The 25,343-nt window shown below is 34.4% G+C and overlaps 2 protein-coding genes across 2 annotated transcripts in view; both read right to left on the bottom strand.

Moving 5' to 3' along the window:
• Positions 1 to 22,208, bottom strand: part of LOC145321609 (F-box/WD repeat-containing protein 8-like) — a 70,822-nt gene extending 48,614 nt beyond the window's left edge. The window contains exons 1-13 of the mRNA XM_080163050.1: positions 22,066 to 22,208; positions 18,634 to 18,692; positions 18,277 to 18,330; positions 17,284 to 17,377; positions 16,239 to 16,346; positions 14,413 to 14,466; positions 12,949 to 13,029; positions 8,836 to 8,876; positions 8,400 to 8,448; positions 7,786 to 7,839; positions 7,325 to 7,390; positions 3,261 to 3,350; positions 2,192 to 2,272 (exon numbers count right to left, since the gene is read on the bottom strand). Of these exons, the coding sequence (XP_080019176.1) occupies positions 2,192 to 2,272; positions 3,261 to 3,350; positions 7,325 to 7,390; positions 7,786 to 7,839; positions 8,400 to 8,448; positions 8,836 to 8,876; positions 12,949 to 13,029; positions 14,413 to 14,466; positions 16,239 to 16,346; positions 17,284 to 17,377; positions 18,277 to 18,330; positions 18,634 to 18,692; positions 22,066 to 22,092 (858 nt within the window). The 5' untranslated portion in view covers positions 22,093 to 22,208. The remainder of the gene's footprint in view (positions 1 to 2,191; positions 2,273 to 3,260; positions 3,351 to 7,324; positions 7,391 to 7,785; positions 7,840 to 8,399; positions 8,449 to 8,835; positions 8,877 to 12,948; positions 13,030 to 14,412; positions 14,467 to 16,238; positions 16,347 to 17,283; positions 17,378 to 18,276; positions 18,331 to 18,633; positions 18,693 to 22,065) is intronic.
• LOC145323441 (uncharacterized) overlaps positions 1 to 25,343 on the bottom strand; it is a 383,852-nt gene that overhangs the window by 17,137 nt on the left and 341,372 nt on the right. The window contains exons 2-3 of the mRNA XM_080165844.1: positions 1,045 to 1,195; positions 183 to 602 (exon numbers count right to left, since the gene is read on the bottom strand). Coding sequence (XP_080021970.1) covers positions 183 to 602; positions 1,045 to 1,187 — 563 coding nt within the window. The 5' untranslated portion in view covers positions 1,188 to 1,195. The remainder of the gene's footprint in view (positions 1 to 182; positions 603 to 1,044; positions 1,196 to 25,343) is intronic.

Here is a 25,343-nt window from a genome sequence, read left to right as displayed (position 1 = left end):
GGAAAATAGACCTACCAAGGATTACTCATGCAAAAGTTCATATCGAAATTCGAATTCTAAGTGTCATTTGCTCACTGATTACGAGATGGTTGCATTATCGGGGGGAACATTTTACTGGAACCTAATGTTAGTCGGACCTTATAATTTGGTACAGAGTTATTAAAAAGATTGTTTATGTCCCTGGTAAGTGAGGTCTTGGACTTGAAGAATATTTAGGATAATCGTTGGAATAATATTGTGAATTTGCTGGATCTTCTCTATATGGAATATTACTCGTTGTTGGAGGATATACATGATTAGCAGGCGAGTGTGGGTAGGGGGACATTTCCTGTGGTTGAGGAGGATACGAATATCCCTGAGGAGTAGGCGGGTAATATGAACTACTAGAGTGCACAGAAGTATTTGAGCTATGCGGTGTTGGTGGGTACGATTCATAGGTAGGGGGTGAGGAAAAAGAAGTATTTGGGAATAAAGAAGAACTATAATTAGAGGCACCGTTTGACGAATAAGAATTATTATAGTAAGGTTCTTGTGATACATAGGTTGCTTCGCCTTGTGATGAGTAGGATTCATGTTCTTTTACTGAAGTTGGAGTTTCAAAGCTGAAAAATTAACAAAAAATGTAAAGTTAAGTTCTTCCAAAACTAGATAGGTAGCTTTAAATTTTTTTATAAAGAAACACAAAAAAGTCATAATAGAGTGAAATGTATAAATATTTTTTGATAAAATAACCATTTTAAGCCTGTGCTTGTAACGATTGTTGTATCCTAATATAAAAGCAACAGAATGTATTTGAGTCTGTATGTCTCAGTGTACCAGAGGATCTCGCTATGAACCGCTGAACCGATATGGTTCTCATATACAGCGCAGCTTCTCTTAAATCCTAGTAAGGTTTTTAACAATTTAGGGGTGGGGACCATCACCCCCTCCCAAAGGAAATCGCTGAAACAAAATACCCCCCCCCCCTCAACAATTTTTAGAGGCCTCCAAAATCGTAGCTAGCTTTTAGTTAAAGATTAATAATAAATTAATTAAACATCTTACCTCATATCATTGCTATTATTAAAACTATCATTTGGACTAAAATACTGAAATGAATCATCAAATGAAACATCTCCAGTGTATAAGTTCAAGTTAGTAGGAGGACCAAGTCCTTTATAAGGACCATCCTCTTCCCCCTCACCCATTTTATTATCTAAATTTATGTTAAAATTTTGGTCTGCAATAAAAATTGCATATTAGATAAGTAATTAAGGACGTCCAAGCTTTTTATCAGAGGGGGGGGGGGGGCTGAAGGGGAGAATCACCCCTTTACCCCCCCTTTAACCGTTAAGATTAGTAAGATTATCTTCAATAGTTCATATAGAATACGTGGATATATATTCACAGGGGAAAAATTGTCGTCAATTTAAGTTGCTCTTATTATTTTATATATGGATCTCATTTATTGGTCAGTACATTACTCCATGCAGTAGGAGGGGAAAGGGATGGGGTAAAAGGGGTGGATGAGGGTTAGGGTTATCGTTATCTTAGCCAGCTGTGTGTATCATTTTATTAGAGTACATGAAAAATCTGGTGCAACATCTAAGTAATAAAATATCGATTCTTTCAATAAAAACTAAATAAATTACAATATCTTATAATGTTTAAAACTTACATAAAATATGTAAAAAGTCACTTACATGAATAAATAAACAATTTTACTATAATTTCACAATTCTTTATCACAAAATTCGATATTATTGTTGTTTAATCTATTTTTATTATTAGAAAGCCATTGTTTTGGATGCCGCACTCTGCGCATATTTTATTTTGTGTACGACGACATTTATAAAGTGACAGATTTTTCTGAATAAGGGTTTTACGAATTGATTGATTAATAACAAATTTATATATTTTAACATACTAAAGCGTGCACATTTGGAGAGAAAATACCCCCTTTTTAAGGAGTTCAATACGTACCCCAACCCCAAGTGTAAATGAAAAGAGGAGGGATGGGTTGGAAGAGGTATTTTTCCCCTCCCCAAAGAATATCGTTGCATCATTGGGAATGTACATCAATTTATCGGCTATTATCTTATCCTTTTAGATCCCTGAATAAATCAGTAAAGTAAAAATAATCTCACACAAAGTGTATGAAAATTCGTATAAGTATTTTTTTCTTTCCTTGTAATCTAAAATAGATTCTAACCTGAATATAAGATTCAAGTTCTAATTCTTGATTTGATACAAATTTGAGAACTATAATTGCTCCATCTAGCCCTCCCGTCACCTGAAATTAAATTTGGATTAAAACTAAAATAAAGTGAAATAAATTTTTAAATTAAAAATATTAAAAAGTAGCCTAAATAACCATTGTAAGTTACTAAAAAGTCTTTAATTTGGATACCTAATAAGGCTTTTGGGGTGTCGAAGTATAAGTCAATTTAACAGAACACCACCAGAAATATTGGCCAAAGAAATCACCCTTTCCTTATTAACTACACCACGAGTCTGACATAGCAGCTGTAGGAATCATTTACTTTTAGTTATAACGTTAGCAGAGACTCGAACCGTGGAAACCGTTGGAAACTAAGTTAATAATTTAAAGATATCAAAACAAGACAAATGTTATAAAAAGCCGTTTTTTGACTTACCACTTTCTTCATGTGTAATCTAAGATCCCACAAACTATCTTTATGAAGAGCCAAGGTTTGTACAGTTGTGTGACTTACCACTTTCTTCATATGTAATCTAAGATCCCACACACTATCTTTATGAAGAGCCAAGGTTTGTACAGTTGTGTGACTTACCACTTTCTTCATATGTAATCTAAGATCCCAGACACTATCTTTATGAAGAGCCAAGGTTTGTACAGTTGTGTGACTTACCACTTTCTTCATATGTAATCTAAGATCCCAGACACTATCTTTATGTAGGGCCAAGGTTTGAACAGTTGTGTGACTTACCACTTTCTTCATATGTAATCTAAGATCCCAGACACTATCTTTATGCAGGGCCAGGGTTTGAACAGTTGTGTGACTTACCACTTTCTTCATATGTAATCTAAGATCCCACACACTATCTTTATGCAGAGCCAAGGTTTGTACAGTTGTGTGACTTACCACTTTCTTCATATGTAATCTAAGATCCCACACACTATCTTTATGCAGGGCCAAGGTTTGAACAGTTGTGTGACTTACCACTTTCTTCATATGTAATCTAAGATCCCAGACACTATCTTTATGTAGGGCCAAGGTTTGAACAGTTGTGTGACTTACCACTTTCTTCATATGTAATCTAAGATCCCAGACACTATCTTTATGCAGGGCCAGGGTTTGAACACACATCCAATTATCACGTCGCCAAACCTAAAATATTTCATAGTAAGAAATTGAAAAATAATATAGCTGGTAATTTTTTTTGTCTGTCGCAAAGGATCTCGCTAACTGCTGAACCGATATGGTTCTCATTTACAGTAAAGCTTTTTATAGGTCAAGCGAAGGTTTATAACTATTTTTAAAACTTAAATTAAAAATTTGGCAAGGAACGGGTCTGCAATGCTGCATATACCTTAAGTGTCCCTAGAGGCCTCTAGGAGCGCAGCCGCTAGTTCAGTTCAGTTCAGTCGCGTCTCTCTTTTGGACTGTGGAGTCCAGAGAATACGGCCACCCTGCTCCTCCATGAATTCCTTTTTGTGGCAAGTGCTTCAGCTTCTCCCCATGTTAATTTCAAATTAAAGAGGTCCTTTTCAGTGCTCCGCCTCCAGGTCATTTTTGGTTGTCCCCGTTTACGTTTACCAGTGGTGGGGTTCCATTTTAAGCACTTTTTTGAAAACCTATTTTGTTCCATTCTGAGCACATGTCCTAGCCATCTTAGTCTTTTAAATTTCACTTCTGCTTCAATACTATTGCACTTGGTCTTAGCATACAGCTCAATGTTTGATATTTTGTTTGGCCAGAATATTTTGCAAATTCTTCTTAGGCAGCTATTGTGAAATGCATTAAGTTGATTTGTTTCAGTTTTCACAGTTCTCCAGCATTCAGCTCCATAAAGAAGAACTGATTTTACATTACTGTTGTAAAGTCTGATTTTTGTTTTCAGAGCAAGTTTCTTTGAATTCCAAACGTTGTGTAGACTGTTGAAAGCAACCCTAGCCTTATCAATCCTGGTTTTAATATCAGCTTTTGAGCCATTTTCACTGCTGATAACACTCCCCAAATAGGTGAATTTGTTGCTTTGTTTCAATTGTTCACCATTTATTGTTATAGTTTGATCAGGGTTTGTAGGTATATTCATAATTTCAGTCTTCTTGACATTAACAAAGAGCCCGACTTGTCCTGCGTATTTGACTAGTCTATCTGTCTTAGCTTGTAGATGTTTAATTGTTTCTGAAATCAGTGCCAGATCATCAGCAAAGTCCAGATCTTCTAGGTGTCCTAGTATGCCCAGCTGGAGACCACGTTTTTTGTCCTCTGTGGTTTTCTTCATCACCCAGTCAATGACCAATATAAATAGAATAGGTGATAAAATGCATCCCTGTCTAACTCCAGTGCTTATTTTAAAGAAATCAGATGTCTTATTGTTTCCAACTGAAACACAGGCTTGGAAGTTGTCATAAAATTTAGTTATCATAATTATCATCTTTTCAGGTATACCATAACTTCTTAGTATTTTCCAGAGTGTTTGTCTGTGTATGGAGTCAAAGGCCTTAGAGAAATCAACAAAATTTACATGGAGTGGCTTGTTAAATTCAACACATTGTTTAATAACTGTCCTAAGGGTGAAAATTTGGTCAACACAGCCTCTTCCAGCACGGAACCCAGCTTGTTCTTCTCTTAGTTTATTGTCAATTTTCTCATCAATTCTGTTTAAAATAACTTTACATAGGACCTTGCTTGGGATAGAAAGCAGCATAATTCCTCTCCAATTATCACAATTGTTCAAATCTCCCTTCTTAGGTAGTTTTATGATTATACCTTTAGACCAGTCAGTTGGTATCTTTTCTTGTCTCCAAATTTTATCAAAGAGATCAGTCAGAGTCCTAGCAGAAAGATCTATGTCTGCCTTAAGCATTTCAGCAGTTATCAAGTCAGGTCCAGGTGCTTTGTCGTTCTTTAGACTATGTATAGCAGCTTTAACTTCTTGAATAGTTGGTGGTCTTGTGTCTATGTCTATTTCATGTCCTGGTTCTGGTTCAGCAGTAATTTCAGGTTCAGGTCTGTTCAACACTTCTTCAAAATGCGATTTCCACCTTTCAGCAACTTCTTTTTCTGTAGTGAGTAATTTACCATCTTTAGCCTTGATAGTTTCACCACTCTTTTTGTTATATTTGCCACTTAATTGCTTGGTTATGTTGTATACTGTTTTCATGTTACCGAAGTCAGCTGCTCTCTGGGCCTTTTCAGTCAGATTGTCAATGTAGTCTCTCTTGTCTTTCCTTGTGCGCTTTTTGACTTCTTTGTCTTTAGCAGTATATTCAGCTCTTAAATTGCCCATGTCAGCCAAATGTTGAGCATTATGAATTTTGTTTTTAAGATTCTTTCTCTCTTCTATTTTGTTCCATGTTTCCTCAGAGATCCAGTCCTTTTTCTCTGGTTTCTTGTGTCCTAGGATTTCCTTAGCAGTAGATTGAAAGTTTTCTTTAATTGAAGTCCAAGTGATCTCAGTCTCGTCATTTAGGTCCTCTAAGACTTGAAATCTATTTCTGAGTTTTAAGACAAATTCATTCTTTATCACTGGGTCCTTTAATCTTGAAGAATCATATTGTCTGCCAATCTCACTCTTTTTATCATGGCCAGTACGCTTCAGCTTTAATTTAATCTTACTGACAACTAGTTCATGGTCACTGAATATGTCGGCTCCTCTATAGCTCCTACAGTCTTGCATTGATTTGACCCATTTTCTATTGATCATAATATGGTCAATCATGTTTCTTGTTTGTCCATCAGGTGTTGTCCAGGTATATTTGTGAATGTTTTTGTGTTGGAATAATGTACCTCCTACGACCATATCATTATTTAAACAGAATTCAAGTAAAAGTTCTCCATTTTCATTTCTTGTACCTATGCCAAAGTGTCCAATTGCATTTTCCACTCCAGTCCTGTCAGTTCCTACTTTAGCATTCATATCTCCAAGAACTAGACACATGTCATGTTTGGGTACTGAGTTTCTGATTGATTGCAGTTGATCATAAAACTCTTGTTTTACTTCTTCACTTTTGTGATTTGTTGGGGCATAGCATTGGATAAGGGTCAACTTGCAGTGCCTTGATTGGAATCTAGCCTTAATTATTCTGTCTGATATAGGTTTCCAGTCTATTAGTGAATTGACATGTCGTTTTTGAATAATTATAGCAACCCCATACATATGTTGACTTTCATGACCAGAATAAAGTATTAGGTGGCCATCTTTGGTTGTGGTTTGTCCTTGTCCTGTCCATCTACATTCTGCAATTCCAAGTATTCCGATATTGTAACTTGTCATTTCTTTAACTACTTGGGCTGTTTTAGTTGACTCATACATTGTTCTAACATTCCAGGTTCCTATCTTACAGCTTTGCTTAGAACTTATTGGTCCTGTCATCAAGTTGATAGCTTCCTTTCGGGTTTCACCATCATCTTTCATATTCTCAGTAAACTGAGCATCAGTTCCAACAGTTCTTGTTTCATGCACACCTCTGGCTGTGTTAAAGCCATAAGTGTTTGAGGTTTTGTGGGTGGTTTCTGTAACTGTGGTGATTTTTACAGGTAGGATAGTTAGTCCTACGCAAACCTTTCATATCCCTGGAAGGAAGGGTGACTGGTAAGGGGAGGGACGTCAATATCCCCCAGTACTTCAAGAAGTACCTCCTGCTCCCTGAATAAATCAGTAAAGTAAAAATAATCTCACACAAAGTGTATGAAAATTCGTATAAGTAATATAGCTGGTAATTTTTTTTGTCTGTCGCAAAGGATCTCGCTAACTGCTGAACCGATATGGTTCTCATTTACAGTAAAGCTTTTTATAGGTCAAGCGAAGGTTTATAACTATTTTTAAAACTTAAATTAAAAATTTGGCAAGGAACGGGTCTGCAATGCTGCATATACCTTAAGTGTCCCTAGAGGCCTCTAGGAGCGCAGCCGCTAGTATCTATATAAAAAGACAAGGAAAAAAGAGAGAAAAATAGATAAAAAATAAGTCAAACATAAAACAGAGGCTGACAGACACTGTTACTTGTAGAGTAGTTTTGCTTCCTAAATTAGAGCAAATGACCCCATCAACAATTAAGAAAATACTATTGGCATATCATCACCTTACGCATAAGCAGTAAATATAGAAAATTCTCGTGCATATAAATTTTTACCTTTATAAAAGTATCATAACTGCCAGTTATCAACACATCTTCATTGAAGTCCAGACATTTTACACCCTTTACAAATATATTAATGTGTAATTGGATTATCTAATATGCCATACAATTTTCATGAATCATGGTTGCGCGAAGCGCTAAAAATATTCTGGTGGTTTATGAGATATATTGAGGGATATAATTATAAAGGGATAAGACAATGGCCGATAAATTATGTATATCCCCAATAATGATACTTTAAATGCTCCTTCTGTATATTACATTTAATGGTCGAAACGTTTGGACACTCAACTGAATTAACCAACCAATCAAATTCAATAAAAATTCTGACGTCATAAAAATGAGGAATGAGGAGAGGAGGAGTGGGAAAGAAAACCCCCCAAAAAGAGATTGATATTGGATAATTCCTCATTTTTATGACGTCACATTGAACTTCAGTTGATATTCAGGTTTACCTTGTCATGACATTCTTGTTCCCTGATTTTACCAAGATAACTCACATCCCAAGCCTAGGAAAAACAAGGATGACAACATCCATAATTAGCGAAGCTCAAAATTTTGGATGGAAAAATGAACTATAGTGCAGTATCATAAAAAAATAAACGTTAACAAAACTTGGTGGAAATATGTAAAATGTAAACTTATTTAATTTCCGAAAATTTCAACCGTCTATCTTGAAAAGGAGTCGAGAAAATTACGAAAACTTGAAAATCTAGGAAAGGAATCTATCTAGCACACCAACCAAAAAGCAAATCTTAATGACGGACGGACAGACAAAGTGAATTATAGAATAGCCCTGCAACTAAAAAGTGGTAAGACAATTACCATGATAATACACAAAATTACCCCTCTGGATTATAATTAGTTGTTGAAACTTTTGGACACGACTTTATAAACTATCCAATCAAAATTTATTAAATTACTCAAAGTTGTTAAGCCAATGAATAAGAGAACGTTATCATAAAAGTGGTAAAATAGCATCTTAATTTTTAAATTCTCCGTTGTATAACTTGATATCCTCATAAGAAGCAAAGCTGCTCTATGAATGACCCTTATCTGGCTAATTTACCTGTACACAACCATTATTTAAACCACAGAATATCACATGATCATCAGATCTGAATAGATTAACAATGTATTGTACAGTAAAAGTATAAGTTTTATAAGGGATTAAAAGGGATAAGACAGTGCAGGATAAATTAATTTACATCCTCAAATGTTAATAAACAAAATTAACCCTTCTGATTATAGATTATAATAAGTGGTTGAAACATTTGACACTAAACCTTATGAACCAACCAATCAAAATTTAATAAAAATCCTCAAAGTTGAATAAAATGAAAATGATGTTGTTGGAACTAGTGTAATGAACAGCCTAATGTCCCCTTCCTCCATGAATTTCCATAGTTATATTGAATTAAGCCAAGAAATAGAACGAATAACAAATAAGACAAACAGATACAATTGATGTATTATGACAGGCCAAAAAATCTAATTAATTTTACCTGATGCTTAGAACAAAGCTATCACAAAAAAGTCTTTTCACCTAAAAATAATGTTTATTGTCAAATATATCCTTAACTGGAAAAAGTTGTTAGTAACACATAATCAAGAGAAACGAAAAATCCTCTTAAATTGTAATTTTGCAATAAGCAATGTTTCTCTATAGTCACAGTATGTTTATACGTATGTCTGAACAACAGCTTATTTTCCTTTCACTATTTGATATGCTAAATGGAAGTTTTACCCGGAATAAATCCAGTTTTGTTAACCTAGAGAGACCGAAGGCCCGGGCTAACATAAATAGCATTATTCTTATAATTTTATTTTATTATTTGTGAAACATTGTCTGTAATACGAATCTATACATGATTTTTCAGTATGACTGGAAACAGGTTCTAATTTTGCGGATGTTAATCGGTTTCGAAGCCATACTGGAATAGTTATTTCTCGCATCGTATTATAAACAGCTTTCCGCGGATATAGAATGTACAATTATAAGATTAAAAACAGTTTTTTTAGCCCCGAGGTTCCGAAGGCATGGGCTAAAAAACTGGTTTTAATCTTGGAATTGTACATTTTTATATTCGTAGAAAGCTAGATATAATACAATGCTAGACATAGTTTTTTTTTGTATGGATGATAACCGGTTCCTATCCACCGGATTCGAATGAATACGAGAAATAATATTATTTGCAGTTTAATTTGAAGAACTGCTTTTACATGAATGTTGTCATTCTTGTTGTTAAAAGGCTTGAAATCCTCCTTGCACAATATTTTACCTATTTTTTTTTGTGTCAATTTAATTTATAGGTATTCGGATTAATAATCAGGGACATAAACAAATATTCAATATAATGATTTTATGGCAGTTTCCCTAATGGCGTCCCAATAATTTTCGTGTATTTTATTTTACTTAAAAGGGGAGGGGGTTCATTTGTTTGATTTTCACTTTAGTAGGGTTGGGCCAGATATTTTCAATATCCGGCCGGATACCGGATATTGAAACTATCCGGCCGGATATCCGGCTATATAATCTTTTATATTTTTTAACAAAAATCTCTGTTTTTTTAATCTTAAATGGCTGTAATTTTCTTATTATTGAAGCTAAAAGAACAATTTTTTCTGAATATGTTTATCTTTATGTTTTTTGTTTATATTAGAAATCTCAAAACATAAGTTTTGGCTGTGGCAGCAGTACTTGACAGATGGCAGCCGCAAACCGACGGTTGGCAGGTAAACGGCAACGGATTTTATGAAATTGTAATATGCCATGAAGATATATAAAAAATTTGAAATCTTCAAGTAAAAAATTGCGGTCACAGGAACCGTTTAAAGATTTCTGGAGACCTGGAGGTTCAGGACTTGCAGGATTTTACCTGGAACCTGAAATCGACTTGAATACCTATATTATATACGAGGATGTACGACTATGGGATATTTTAGTATTAGATAACATGAAATGCTTTGTTTAAGTAAAAAAATATTTTTACTTTTTACCTGAATGACCTTACCAGATTTGCTGGCATCCTGTGCCCGCCAGGAAGGAGGTATCAAAAAAATTCAACTTTCAGTTATGTGTCATATCCAAATTTCAAAAGTATCTCAGTTATAGCCCTCTACCTTTTACCCAGCTAGAAACGTCGTAAGGAAACTCGCATCCGATATGTAGTATATTATCGCCAAAATATTATTTAAGATTTTATAGCAAAAATCGAAAAAAATCGCTAGGGATTAATTCGATTTTGTAGTAAAAATCGCGGCAACCACGATTTCCCTAAGATATCGTAAACAATAGCATTTTATGTGTGTCAACACACACTTACAAACAGACACACAACCAACATATAATCAACATCATTCTGTGAGAAATATAGTTTATAAATTGGCCGCTAGAAGTTCACATTATTTTAAAAAATGTATTGCATTTTTTCTGTTGTTAAACAAAATAAATATAAAACTGATAACTAAAATTGTCATAATGTGTTTATGTTTAATATTACAAATAAAAGTATTTTTAAAAAGTTTTTTTTCTAAATGGCAACATTTTTAAATGTTTGTCTTAATATTCCTTAAATCATTGCCATTCTTTAGGATATACATAAAAATACCCTATCAAAATTCATCGAAAACTCTTGAGAGTATACATTAAGTAGAAGGGCATGGAGAATGGTTTCCCTTTACACCATGTCTCTCACTCTCTCTTTCTCTGTCTGCATGCACAGCTCAGTATGAAATGGATTCTTTAAGCAACCTCTTATTTACATACAATATTTACAAACAAAACTGCATGATGTTAAATATTTTTTAAATGTACTTTTTATTCACGATTTTGGCACGATATCGCTTACGAGCCTTACGATATCGCTTACGATTTCGTGGGTATATCGCGCAGCTCTAAGTACCTTTTCGACCATTTATCGTAACATATCGTCGATGTGCATTGGACGACTATTTAGCGATATCGTAAGAACTCGTGCTCGATTGCTACACGATATCGTGCGCTATAGTAGCACGATAGTGACGCTACTTTCTGGCTGGGATACACAGAAAATGGGATAGAAAAAAACAGAGGGGGGGGGGGGCAGGCATTCAACGCCACCTCCTCGCCCATCCTCCAACCGTTAGGGGTTGATATTACAGATTGAGGGTATTAATAGTTAATTAGATTTATTTGCTAAGAAGAAAGATAATTTTATAGTTACTTAATTTTTAAGTTTTAACCTTAATTTTATCCTATTATATAAAGCAGTAAGCTTTTTTTGTCTGTAGCGAAGGATCTCGCTAACCGCTGAACCGATATGGTTCTCCTTTAGTTTGAAGCTTCTTATAGGTCCCAGGGTGGTTTTAGGCTGTTTAATTTTTATAAAAAAAAGTCGTTGTAAAGTTTTAGGTTATTTTTCTTCACTTTCATGTCCCTTCTAATATCCCTAGATACTAGGGACGCATCCGCTAGTATAATATAAAACACCAGTTTATTAAGAAATTTTTTTGCGGTTATAGTCCCTTTCGTGGCAACGCCCCTTAAGGAGCGATTATTCGTATTTTCACAGTAGCTTTCCTCCTTTTTCTAGCCCCTCGCGGGGGACTCTAACCTTGCAGGGCCAATTGCCTAACCCTGCGGGGCAATCACCTAACCAAATATAACCTAACCTAACCTAAAATAACCTATTAAAAGGAATTTTAAAAATACATCGAATCGCCCCTTAAGGTGCGTTGCTACGAAAGGGACTATATCCTTTTTTGATACTTTAATATGTAGTAATTTGGCCGGTTATCCGGTAATTTGGCCGGATAACCGGATATTTGCCGCATATCAGGCCGGATACCGGATATCCGGCATTCGAAATCAGCCGGATATCCGGTATCCGGCCAAAAAAATATCCGGCCCAACCCTACACTTTAGGTCAGGTTGTATAAGATATCATAAAGAAAAAGAAAAAAAATCGTTTCTGAAAAATTCCAACCACACCCAAAAAATATAAATAGATAAAGGGTGAGCAAAAAAAATGCGTACCTTTTTAAAATTCAAATTTCACGGCTTGTGTTAATGGTAGAAAAATGTTATGCATATCGTTAGAACCGCTATGAAGTCTATTTTTTGGAAATATAAGAACACTTCCTCTGCTACTTATAGTTAGGGAGCTACGTGTTAAAATGTCCCAACTGATGTAAAACTTGACTTGCGAGTAAATTTTAAAATATAACTAAAAATTAGAGAAGATATTTTGCAAAAAGAGATGCCTACATTTTTTAATTTCAAATTGCGCAGCTTGTGTTGATAGTAGAAAAATGTTACGCATACCGTTAGAACCGCTATGAACTGTATTTTTTGGAAATATTTGAACGGTTTCTGTGCTACGCATAATTTGGGAGCCAGATGGTAAAATGTCCCAAAATTTACTCGCAAGTCAAGTTTTAAGTCAGTTGGGACATTTTAACAAGTAGCTCCTAAATCATGCGTAGCACAGGAATCGTAGTTATATTTCCTAAAAATAGACTTCATAGTGGTTCTAACGATATGCATAACATTTTTCTACTATTAACACAAGCCGCGCAATTTCAATTTTAAAAAGGTACGCATTTTTTTTTGCTCACCCTTTAGATAGATACAATACCTTTGGTTCTCTAGTTTGCCAAATATCCTTTAACAATAAAAGTTTAGCACATATCTTTTTGTACACCATGGGGTCTTCTACCTAAACAAATAGATAAATTAAAAAAAAAACAAGGATGACAACATCCATAAGTAGTGAAGCTCAAAAATTATGATTGTATATCAGGGAAAAAATACTATAAAGCAGTGTCATATAATAAATATTAATATTGGTAAAATAGGGAAATCATCAAACCTTTAAAATCACGCAACCTTATATTCATGTATACTTAAAAATCTAGGAATCGATCTAGCATCGCAATTAATAGACAAATCTTAATGAAACTTGATGGAAATATGTAGAACATGAGCATATTGAATCCCTGATAATTTCAACCGTCAATCCTGAATAGGAATTGAGAAAACCATGAAAACCTAAAAAAATTAAGAATCGATCTAGCACCCCAATCAATAATTAAATATTAATAAATCTTGGTGAAAATATGTAGAGTATAAAATTAATTAGTCCCTGAAAATTTCAGCCCTTTATCTTGAAAAGGAGTTGAGAAAATCACGAAAACGTAAAAATCTAGGAATCGATCTAGCACCCCAAATATCAAACAGACGGACAAAACAATGTATTTATTAGATGGGCATATAATAGTGGGAATCTTCACTAAAAATTTCAGCTGTATATCTTGAATAGGAGCCGAGAAAATCACGTTTCCCCCAATTCATTAATTGCGGACGGACAGACGGACGGACGTTCGGAATTATGGAGTACCTTCGCTACTAAAAAACAATGATGACACAACATGAACGTCCATAACGGCGAAGCACAACATATCCGAACGAAAATTAACAAATATAGCTTAACAATGTATTTCAATATTTTTAAGTGAGAAGTATGAACGATTACTTAAATAGAGCATGCTTAATACGGACATACTTACATTTTATGCCCCATTTATAGAGATGCTTTGCTTATAAATTAGCGTCTAATCGTCTGAGGAATGACTATAGAGTGGCTATGCTATCTAAATTGAAACTCGAGCAAGTTTTAAATAGATACTCATTTTTATAATCATAGATATTTTTTATATAGCATTAGGTCTAATTTGATTGATAGATAAAAACATTCATATTTTACTCTATAACATTTTACTGTTCTCTTGATATTTTTCTGCTTCTTATGGATTTAGAGGAAATATTAATCTTAGTGCTTTTACACAAAGTAAATGTTGAGCACTGAAACCCTTCCTCATGTTTTCTAAATGAATAAAAAATATGGCAAAGGTGTAGTTTTTCCTCTGAAAACCGATGCGGGGTCCTAATCCTGCAGGGCCTATAACTTTGGGCTACTTAGAACCCAATGAAACCAACAAACGTGAACAACCCACTCTTTTTAAAAAATCTATTAAGGGAGGAGGGTTATTAATGCTGTACAGTGTACAAGGTACTTTTTGCGAAAGCGCCAAAACCTTACCATGTGTATAGGTTTAAACAGAGAATCAGACCAGCCCTCGAGATCGAGCAAATCCTAAAACAAGGCTTTATTTAATATTTTCAAAACAATAAAAGTTACAGGATGGTTGTCTGTGTGTCTATAGCGAAGGATTTTGCTAACTATCTGTCTAAATTTATATATTCCTGAGAATGAGATGGTTTTGGGCTAATTTTCTACAATGTCCCTCCCACTTCAAATTCAAGTACAAAGTCCCTAAATGTTAGGGTAATAGCTCAGGGAGTAAGGAAAGGGAAAATGGATCGAATATTCAATTTTTAAGAGTCTCAGACTTTGGGTACTGGCGTAAAGGGAATGTGCACAAATTCAGCAGTTTCTGGCTGACTTTGGGTACTAGCGCATCAATGCCCCGCTAACTAGCTGAGTTAGTTTTGAATATTACTGACAGAAAAATTTGTTATTGATAGCTGGTTTTAACAAATATTTTTTCTCAAGAAAATGTCATTTCATGTATAGAAACTCTACTGTGATATTTATGAATTAAAAATCTAAAAACCCTTGAATTTAGGTAGCAATTAAAAAATATATGAGAAGGGTTGAAAAATTTCTAAACAAGATTTTTCAAGTGATTAATTACAGAATGTTTACTACATTGTGATGTATTGGTAATTTTATTTTTTAACCCTTACAGATCGGGCCCCAATTCCCACCTTAATAGAAAAAATTACTTTTTCTAGTCATAGCAGTCAGACCGCTCCTTAGCCACTTTTTAGCGGCCAGCCGCTAAATTTTAAAACAGCTGTAGAGCGGCCAATTTTGCAGCTAGGATGACCAAATTTTAGGACGAACTTTTATTTTTCATAACAAAAAAAATACTTTTTCTGATCATCGCCGAAAAACGGCAAATAACGGAAACCGCCATTTTCGGCGGTCACGGCGGTAAAACGGCGGTTGGCGGCGCAAATTTTTATCTGTTTATTATTGCTCAAGGATTTACCAAAAAAATCATAGGTCTCTAGCTGTAATAGAAGCCACGATATTTATGATATATGTCTGTAGTAAAAGCCGGACAATAATTGGTCATAAAGTCGGTCAGGGAGCAGTCAAACGGTCATAACACCACTTTTCTCAGATGGTCATTGATATCTAAGTATTCACCAACAAAATTTTAGGTTTCTACCTTATACACAAAAGTCATAATGTAGAAATTAAGATTTATTTAGAATTTTTTCAAATTTTTTTTGCTACCCAACCGACTTTGACCGGACACCACGACCGACACAGACCAGATATCCTAATAAAATCAACTCTTGCCGACGTATTATTACTGAACTTAAAAAGTCATGAAGTTACAGCTCTCCATCTTACCTACAAAAAAAATGAGATTGAAAAAACTACGATCTGTAAGGGTTAAGTAAGGGGATTTTTCTTAGAACTAGTTTTGTTTGAAATTATATTACCATGATCCCTTTACAATTTTATGAGCTCTCTATTCGAAGTGTTAGAAAAAGCAGAAAAATAGCCTAAAACCATCCCTAGACTTATCTGAACTAGCCTGAACCGTCCTGGGACCTATGTGAAGCTTCCATAGAATAAAGAATGCAATCGCTTCAGTAGTTATCGAAATCTTAATCTACAGACAAAAGTGTCTCACTACTTAATATAAAACAATTACCATAAAGCAGCTTATAGTGCCTAATAAAACATGACTCCATACAATGCAAATGACCAATGATAGGCCAGTAGACATTTTACCATTGGTCAATATAAATGTATTCTTGGCTATCATTGGTTATTTGTATTGTATGACGTCATTATTATTAGGCTTTTTTTAGAAGCTTCATTACCATTAAATTTTGATCTCTAGTACATAGGATTTCTATTCTTCTCTTCATAACAAAGGAAACTATAAATTCATTCCAGGTTGAACAAACTAATTGAAGTTGGATCAATTCCTAAATATAAATAAATTAACTAAAGTTAAAAAATAGATTGATGAGAAGATGGATTGATGAATGATTGATGGATTGATAGATGGATGTATAAAATATTGATAGATTAATAGATAGATTGATAAAAAATGGATTGATTTAAAATATGTCGATTGGAATTGAACAAGGATGACAATAAGTACTTCCAAGTATAGAATCACGAAAAATTAATGGATGGGAATACGGACAAGGAGATTTAATGATCACTTGTTAAAATCAAGAATAGATATTCATATTTAAAAAAATACGATACCTTTCTCATAAACTTTAATATTTTTTCATATATAATTTCAAGCATGACTGGCAGACCGACGGACAATGTAAATTTCATACTAGATGCTCACATATCCGTCGTCTATCTTAAATAACAGCAGAGAAAATCACATTTCCCGCATAGCTTTACTCACTGACTGACGGAAAGGCAAAGTGAATTACAGAGTAGCTTTGCTACTAAGAGGGCATATTTTATCTATAATACAAAGTAGAATGATGTCTGTCCGTCCGTCTGTCTGTCCGTCCGTCCGTCCGTCTGTCTGTCAGTCCGTCTGTCTGTCTGTCCGTCTGTCTGTCCGTCCCTCAAGATCTCGGTAACCACTAAACCGATCGGATTCTACTCTTCAGGGAATATACCTACTGGTCCTGTGGTGGTTTTAGGCTATTTTCTTGGGGGGTGGGACACCCCTAACCCCCCCCCCCCAAAAAAAAATGAAAAAAATCCCCCCTGAATTTTTTATTTGTTTTTTTCAATTATTTAAGATTTGTGGGGGCATCTCCAGAGGTAATTATTTTTTTTTCTTTAATTACCTCTTGGGGCAAAGCCCCTAGAGGCCAGGGGCGAAGCAGCTAGTTTATTACAATACAACATTATATATCTTTTCTCAAACAATTAAAGAATAAATACCTTAAAAGAAAAGAATGAAAATATTTGAAAGGCGCAGTGGTCGAGATTTCTATTTAGTAGCTCCTCTATGAAGTCAATTCTATCTGAACCATATCTACAATAATACATATTTATTAAGTATCGTAATAGTAAGATAGATAAATAAATAGATAAATAGATAGATAGATAAATAGATAGATAGATAAATAGATAGATAGATAAATAGATAGATAGATAAATATATAATGAGAGAGAGAGAAATACAGAGAAATGTTAAAAAAAAAACAGAATAGGGAGCACAGTGCGTTCGAAGGTGCTTTGACTTTAGTGTCAGAACCTAAATTGGGACATAGTGCATTTCATTACCCTAGGTTAGGTAACTTTATTTCACTTTTCAACAAAATCTAAAATGCAGCCATTTTTGAGAAAATTAGATTTGAAAATTTCAAGTTCAATTTTCACCCACTAGAAGTCATCGCATAACCATGACAAGAAAAGCAAAGATTATTTATTTAAAATTTTGAACAAGTTTGCTTTTATAAAGTTCTTCATAAAATCACTCCTGAAGTGAGTTAATTCATGGCCATTTTTATCAGTTGCTTTGCTAAGGTCACGGAAATTCAGCCTTAAATAAATCATATATAGAGAAGTTTTATGACTGACTTTATAAAAGCAAAGTTGTTCAAAATTTAATATAAATTTTCTTTGCTTTTCTTGTCATGATTATGCGGTAACTCCTAGTGGATGAAAATTGAACTTGAAATTTTCAAATCTAATTTTCTCAAAAACGGCTGCATTTTAAATTTTATTAGAAAGTGAAATGAAGTTAGGTAACCTAGGGTAATGAAATGCACTTTAGGTCAATTAAGGTTCTGACACTAAAGTCAAAGCACTTTCATATGCACTGTGGGAGAGATGGGAGAATATATTACACAAGGAGAAAAAAATATAAATAGAAAGGAATGACAAGAGAGAGAAAGAGAGGTTTTATTAGGTTAAAAATTTTAGTTTTACCTGATATCTAAGTTTCTTTTTGTGTTTTTTAGAAGATCTGTATATCTATTTACTCTAAAACAAAAGAGATCAATTTTTAATCCTCATGTAACTTTTGTTAAAAGCGAAGCTTTGCTATAATATTGGTCCGTTTTAATACGGATTCCCAAAACAACAAAGTACAATGTTATAAGCCAACCATCTCTATAATCAAGTCTTAAAAATGTAAGTATGTCCTTAAACATTTTTCTCTTTTTTTATATTCTTAGAAAACTGGCTACAAAACATTTCAATATATTATTTTTCAATATGGCTGAGAACCGGTTCTAATCCAGCGGATACTAATCGGTTTCGAAGCCCTACTGGAAAAGACAATACCTGTAAATATTAAGTTGTGGATTCCATTGCATAACATGACTTTCAGAACTTAGGGAGACCTACAAAACACAAGCATATCAAAAGATATCAACAAATCAGGTATCTAAAGGGATTGGACAATGGTCGATAAATTAATGTACATCCCCAACCTAATCAGCCAACCGAATAAAAATAAAGTGTCTGAAACCTAGTCTATTAGTCTACACAATTTTAAATTAATAAAACCAAAAGATACATTTTGCAATAAAAAAGTACATTTCTATTGTTTAAACAATCTAAATAATGACAACATTAGAGATGGAGGAGACATTGGGGCGTTCAATACACTAGTCCCCAAAATTTAGAATACCGTAACTTTTGGGACTTTCATTGAATTATTATTGGTTCGTTTATTAAGTTGATTATTCAAACGTTTCAACCACTAATTGTAATCTAGGGAAGGGATAATTTTGTGTATCATAATTAGGGATGTATATCAATTTGTCTTTTCCCTTTGATTAAAATATCGACGTGTCAAAAATTGATTATAGATGTTTCTCTTACCACACGATGCCTAATCTTACTAGGAATCTAAATAATTACATCAAATTAACATGCATTAATATCAAAACATAGAGTTATATATTCGAAATGGACTTACTGGTAATGCTTATAGAGTTGATACGTTGATACTAAATTACGTTTTATAAAAGCTGCGCCCCTAGTATCTAGCGGCTCTAAGGGTTCGAAGGGTTATGATAGAGCAAAAAATAGGCTAAAACCATACCAAGACATAGCCTAAACCATTCCTGTACCTACTAGAAGCTTCACTGTAAAGGAGATCCTGCGGTTTAGCGGTCCTTTGCTTCAGACAAAAAAAGCTTACTACTTTTTATACAACTAGCGGCTTCGCCCCTAGCCTCTAGGTTGCCTAAAAATAGCCTAAAACCACCACAGTACCAGTAGGTATATTCCCTGAAGAGTAGAAACCAATCGGTTCAGCGGTAAAAAATAAAAAGCTTGGTCGTGCCAAAAGTTCTGTCTTTTTTTTTGAAAGTAACTGTAAAAATATTATACAAGCAATTGATATTAAAAAAAAATTTTCTCTCTAAAATCAGCCATTATATAACTAGCTTATCACAAATTTCTAAATGTGTTTATGTCTATTAGTCCATTCCTAGTCTGATTTCCTTTTGTCAAAATTGCATTGACTCAAACCTTAGAACAAAAACATTTTGTGATGTTAAATGAAACAAAATAGTCTAGAAATGCTAAAAGACTAAAATTAAAATCATATTATTTTTGAAAAAAATATTACCCCTTTAAGCTTTATTATCCCTTCTTTGGCTCAACAACTTTGGAGACTTTGGTGAATTTTAATTGGTTAGTTCATTAAGTTGTGTGTTCAAATTGTTTGAACCACTGATCTAAATCTACAAAAGGGGTAATTTTGTGTATCATCATCTCCTTCCTAACATTCAACTTACATGAACAGAGAAAATTTTTTCTTAAGAAGTTGAATGAATTTGGCATTGTGAAGGCCAGTCTTATAGAGATCATCACTCAACAAGTTAAACTACTTATCAAAGCAATGAGAGAAGATTCATCTGATGATTTGACACAATTGCTCTGTCTCTCCACAATAAGATCAATCTGGAAGAGTTTGACCAGGAACTACTGGCTTGATCTGAATAATCATTTGGTTCGCCAACTCTACCAGTGTATTGACAAGATGATCAACTCAAGCAGACTTGCAAGTGTCTTTATGGTTATCTGAGCTAGGCATATCACCAATCTGGAAGAGTGTCACCAGGTACTACTGGCTTGATCTGGATGATCCTTTGGTTCACCACATCTACCAGGGTATAAATAAGATCATCAACTCAAGCAGACTTGCAAGTGTCTTCATGGTTATCTGAGCTAGGCATATCATCAATCTGGAAGAATGTCACCAGGTACTACTGGCTGGATCTGGATGATCCTATGGTCCACCATGTGTTCCAGGGTATTGACAAGATGATCTACTCATGCAAGCAGACTTGCAAGTGTCTTCATGGTTAACTGAGCTAGGCATATCATCAATCTGGAAGAATGTCACCAGGTACTACTGGCTTTATCTGGATGATCCTTTGGTTCACCACATCTACCAGGGTATTAATAAGATCATCAACTCAAGCAGACTTGCAAGTGTCTTTATGGTTATCTGAACTAGGCATATCACCAATCTGGAAGAATGTCACTAGGTACTTCTGGCTTGATCTGGATGATCCTTTGGTTCACCACATCTACCAGGGTATTAATAAGATCATCAACTCAAGCAGACTTGCGAGTGTCTTCATGGATATCTGAACTAGGCATATCATCATTCTTGATGGAGTAAGAGATATGACGATGGAGATTGTTGATGATCATATCATGGAGGCCACTACTGGATCTAACTCTGATCTTGTGGGTGTTTTTCTTTACCTGGCCGAGATTAAAGAGATCCAAAAGTTCCGGGAAAGTGTTGGATAAAAAATTACACGATGAGGATGTGCCTACACCATTGCCCTCAATTCTGAGATAACGGGATCAGCTATCAAGTTTATTGGCAGCAACCACCAACTGATCAAATTTGACGGAATGCCTTGGCAATGGCTTTGGCATAAACTGAGATGTTCCTTGTCAGAAAGTTTAACTTTAGTGTGTAACTGTCAAGCTATGAGTAATAATATTTGTTTATGAATAAATTATGAATAAATAAAATATATACCTATATGAAAATTAAATATTCCTGTTTTATTTTAATATTACCCAATTGTTAATAAATAGAAAAAAAGAAATAATTTGATGCTATTATAGATTTTTTTTCACAATGGGACAAAATTTAGGAATCTCGATCATTAAGTTTTTTTAATCAATCTTCACAAGAAACGTATTTTTTGCAATGTTAATTTGCAAAATTATTTCCAAGCCTTAATGACAGATTTATAAGAAATCTTTTATGAAAGTTTTTCATCTATAAGTTTAGAACATACGTCAGGGAGGAAGGGGACAATGTTTATTGCACTAGTCCCCAACGTTTTTGATAACGTATTCTTTTTCGTTTGCATAACAACTTTAAGGAATTCTATATTATATTATTCTAGTTGGTTCATTAAGTTAAATGTCGATAATCTACAGAAGGGTTAATTTTGTGTATCATAATTGGGGATGTACAATACATCAGTTTATCAGCCATTGTCTTCTCCCTGGTTTCTCAGGAATTTGGAATTTAAAATAGTTATCCAAGAAAGTAATACAAAATAGTCGCAGGACACAGTAAAACTAAAATATTAAATATAACCATAGAAAAGTAGCTATATATTATGTACATACGTAATTTTAGAAGGCAACCTACAAATTATGTTATAATTTCTGTTATTTCACCTGTCACCAAAAATAAAGAATTATAAAGCAAAAAAAAACATAAACCTGTGGTCTATATCTTCCTAGTGGCATTTTTATCACTCGAATCTAATCACAAAATTCAATAATCTGTGTGAAAATATAAATATTTTTGTTTATGTTTTGATACTACTGATTCTTGATTTGTTGCCAGATAAATGAAACATATTATGCCACAATAGTACAAAATTTACAAAAATGTGCAAAATATTTTTTTTGGTTTCGTGGGTACTATTTGAGTAAATAGCCAGGGATCTAATAGGATAAGACAATGGCCGATAAATTTATGTACATCCCCTATGATGATACTCAAAATTACCCCTTGAGTAGATTAAAATTAGTAATTGAGACAGACGTTTAAACACTTATCTGAATGAGCCAACCAATCAAAATCTAATAAAGTACCCTAAGTTTTTAAGCCAACGAATAAGAAAACATTATTGTAACACTTTGGGAACTAGTGTAATAAACAGCCCAATATCCACTCCCTCCCTGGTTATTAGTGGCTAGGCCTCCAGTATCTATTGAAAGGGGTATAGGGTAGGACTTATGTGAAGCTTCACCAAAAATTAAGAACTTATTCGTAAATCCTACATAAAAAAAATCTTACAACTTTATATAACACTACTAGCGGCTACAAACAAAAAATGAATAAAAATGTCTTTAGCTAGCCCAGTGTGATTTAGCGTACCTTAACTTTAGTAACTTTTCTAATGGCACGTTTAAAAGGGAATAATTAGCTTTACTATTAAAGTACAATAACAGGCACTCATTACCCTAAAACTTACTGTAACGCTTCAATATATAATTAACTTAAGGACCGGCCGTTTACTTGGTAAACTGCCAGATTTAAGATAACTGAAACAGACGAAGAGACATTTTATGCAGGCAGGGAGGGGACATTGGAATTTAAATTAATGTAGTACCCAAAGTTTTGAACAATGTTATCTATACGTTGGTTCTAAAACAGTAGGCTAAATTATCCAACCAAAAAGATTAATCTACACGAAAATTAAATTTGTTATCATGATTGGGAATGTGTATTAATTTATCGGCAATTGTCTTATCCCTTAAGATCCCTGCATTTTATGGGGTGAAAGAAAAATAAATATCCTTAAAAGAAGGTTCTTTAGAGATAAGACAATGGACAATAAACTTATCTAATCCTCCAATTATGGTGACAAAATTACCTCATCTTTGATCATTGGTGTAAAAGTCTACACTAAGCCAACGAATATAGAGAACCTATTTATAAAACTAGAGGCATAATTCTTAGAATTCACGCACAATTAAGATTTATTTATAATAAGAATACCCAATAAAAATGATTTGAGTGAAATTTAACTCACTGAGGGAGTGGACATTGGACTGTTAATTAAATTAGCTTGGAAAGTTTTATAATCAGGTTTTATCATTCTTTAGCTTAACTACTTTGGGGACTTTTCTTGAATTTTGATTGGGTGATTCATTAAGTAGAGTGTACAAACGTGTCAACCACTAATTGTAATCTATAGAAGGGATAATTTTGTATATCATAAGTGGGGATTTACATCAATTTATTGGCCATTGTCTTATCCCTTAAGATCCCTAAATTTCACTCCATTTACTTATTCGCATACTCCTTTATGTTCTTCGCGTTACCTTTCTTTTTCTCAAGTGCATTATTAGAGAAATTAGTTTAGAGTAAGAACACCCTTTACTTTTCTGACCCCTTTCTCTTTCTTTTCTTTTTTCTTTCTTTTTTCTCTCTTTTTCTGTCTATTTCCCATTGTCTTTTTTTTCAGTTTCTCCTCTGCTCTATCTCTCTCTCTCTCTCTCTCCCTCTCTCTCTCTCTCTCTCTCTCTCTCTCTCTCTCTCTCTCTCTCTCTTTCTCTCGGAAGAGCATTTAACAAGATATTACTTTAGAGCAAGTATTCTCTTTTATATCTCTTACTCTACTCTATAATTCTCTCTCTTTCTTTTTATCTTTTTCTTACCCCTTTCTCTCTCTCTCTTTTTCTGTCCCTTTATCTCTCTCTCTATCATCCACTCTCCCTTTCTTTATCTCTCCTTATTGTTATCTTTCTTTCTCTCAAGTGTATTATCTCTTTTTTTCCCTCTATCTTTCTCTCTCTATCATCTCCATCCCCTCTCTTTAACTCTTTTTATTGTTATCTTTCCTTTTTCTTAAGTGCATCATAAAAGATATATTTTAGAGTATAAACACTCTTTCATTTTTACCTCTCTCTATCTGTTCCTTTTCTCTCTTTTTTCTTTTCTTTTTCTGTCATTTGTCTCTTTCTTTTTCCTCCATCTCTCCATCTCTCTCTCTCTCTTTCCCTAATTATTGTTATCTTTTTTTCCCCAAGAGCATTTTACAAGATATTACTTTAGAGTAAGAATACTCTTTTATATCTCTTACTCTACTGTTTGTCTTTATTTAATTGTCCCTATCGATCTTTTTTACTCTCTTTCTTTGGGTATAGTCCTTTCCATGACATCGCTCCATATGGGGCGATGATTTTCTATAGCTCCTTCAAGGAGCTATAGCATAGCCTCTTATCATATGGAGCGATGTGATAGCCCCTTTTAAGGAGCGTTCATATCGCCTCTTATGATAAGAGGCTATGCTATAGCTCCTTCATGGCCTCTTAATAGCTCCTTTGAAGGGGCGTTAATATCGCCTCTTATGATAAGAGGCTATGCTATAGCCCCATGATGGCTCCTTCATAGCCTCTCCATCGCCCCTCCGTAGTCCCTTACCTTAATTTATATAACAACCCACTTGATGGCCCCTACATCGCTCCTCCATCGCCCCTTCTCCAAATTTATATTACATTGTACTTTGATGGCCCCTACATCGCTCCTACATCGCCCCTACATCGCTCCTACATCGCTCCTTCATCGCTCCTTCTCCAAATTTATATTAAATTGTACTGTGATGGCCCCTACATCGCTCCTACATCGCTCCTTCTCCAAATTTATATTAAATTGTACTGTGATGGCCCCTACATCGCTCCTACATCGCTCCTTCAACGCTCCTACATCGCCCCTTCATCGCTCCTTCTCCAAATTTATATTACATTGCAACTTGATGGCCCCTACATCGCTGCTACATCGCTCCTTCATCGCTCCTACATCGCCCCTCCATCGCTCCTACATCGCTCCTTCTCCAAATTTATATTAAATTGTACTGTGATGGCCCCTACATCGCTCCTACATCGCTCCTTCATCGCTCCTACATCGCCCCTTCATCGCTCCTTCTCCAAATTTATATTACATTGTACTTTGATGGCCCCTACATCGCCCCTCCATTGCCCCTCCA

This window comes from Acartia tonsa, chromosome 6 (genome assembly GCF_053477335.1).
Source record: "Acartia tonsa isolate MP-2025a chromosome 6, ASM5347733v1, whole genome shotgun sequence".
In the NCBI taxonomy this organism is placed as follows: domain Eukaryota; kingdom Metazoa; phylum Arthropoda; class Copepoda; order Calanoida; family Acartiidae; genus Acartia; species Acartia tonsa.
This window is presented reverse-complemented; position numbering and strand designations above follow the sequence as displayed.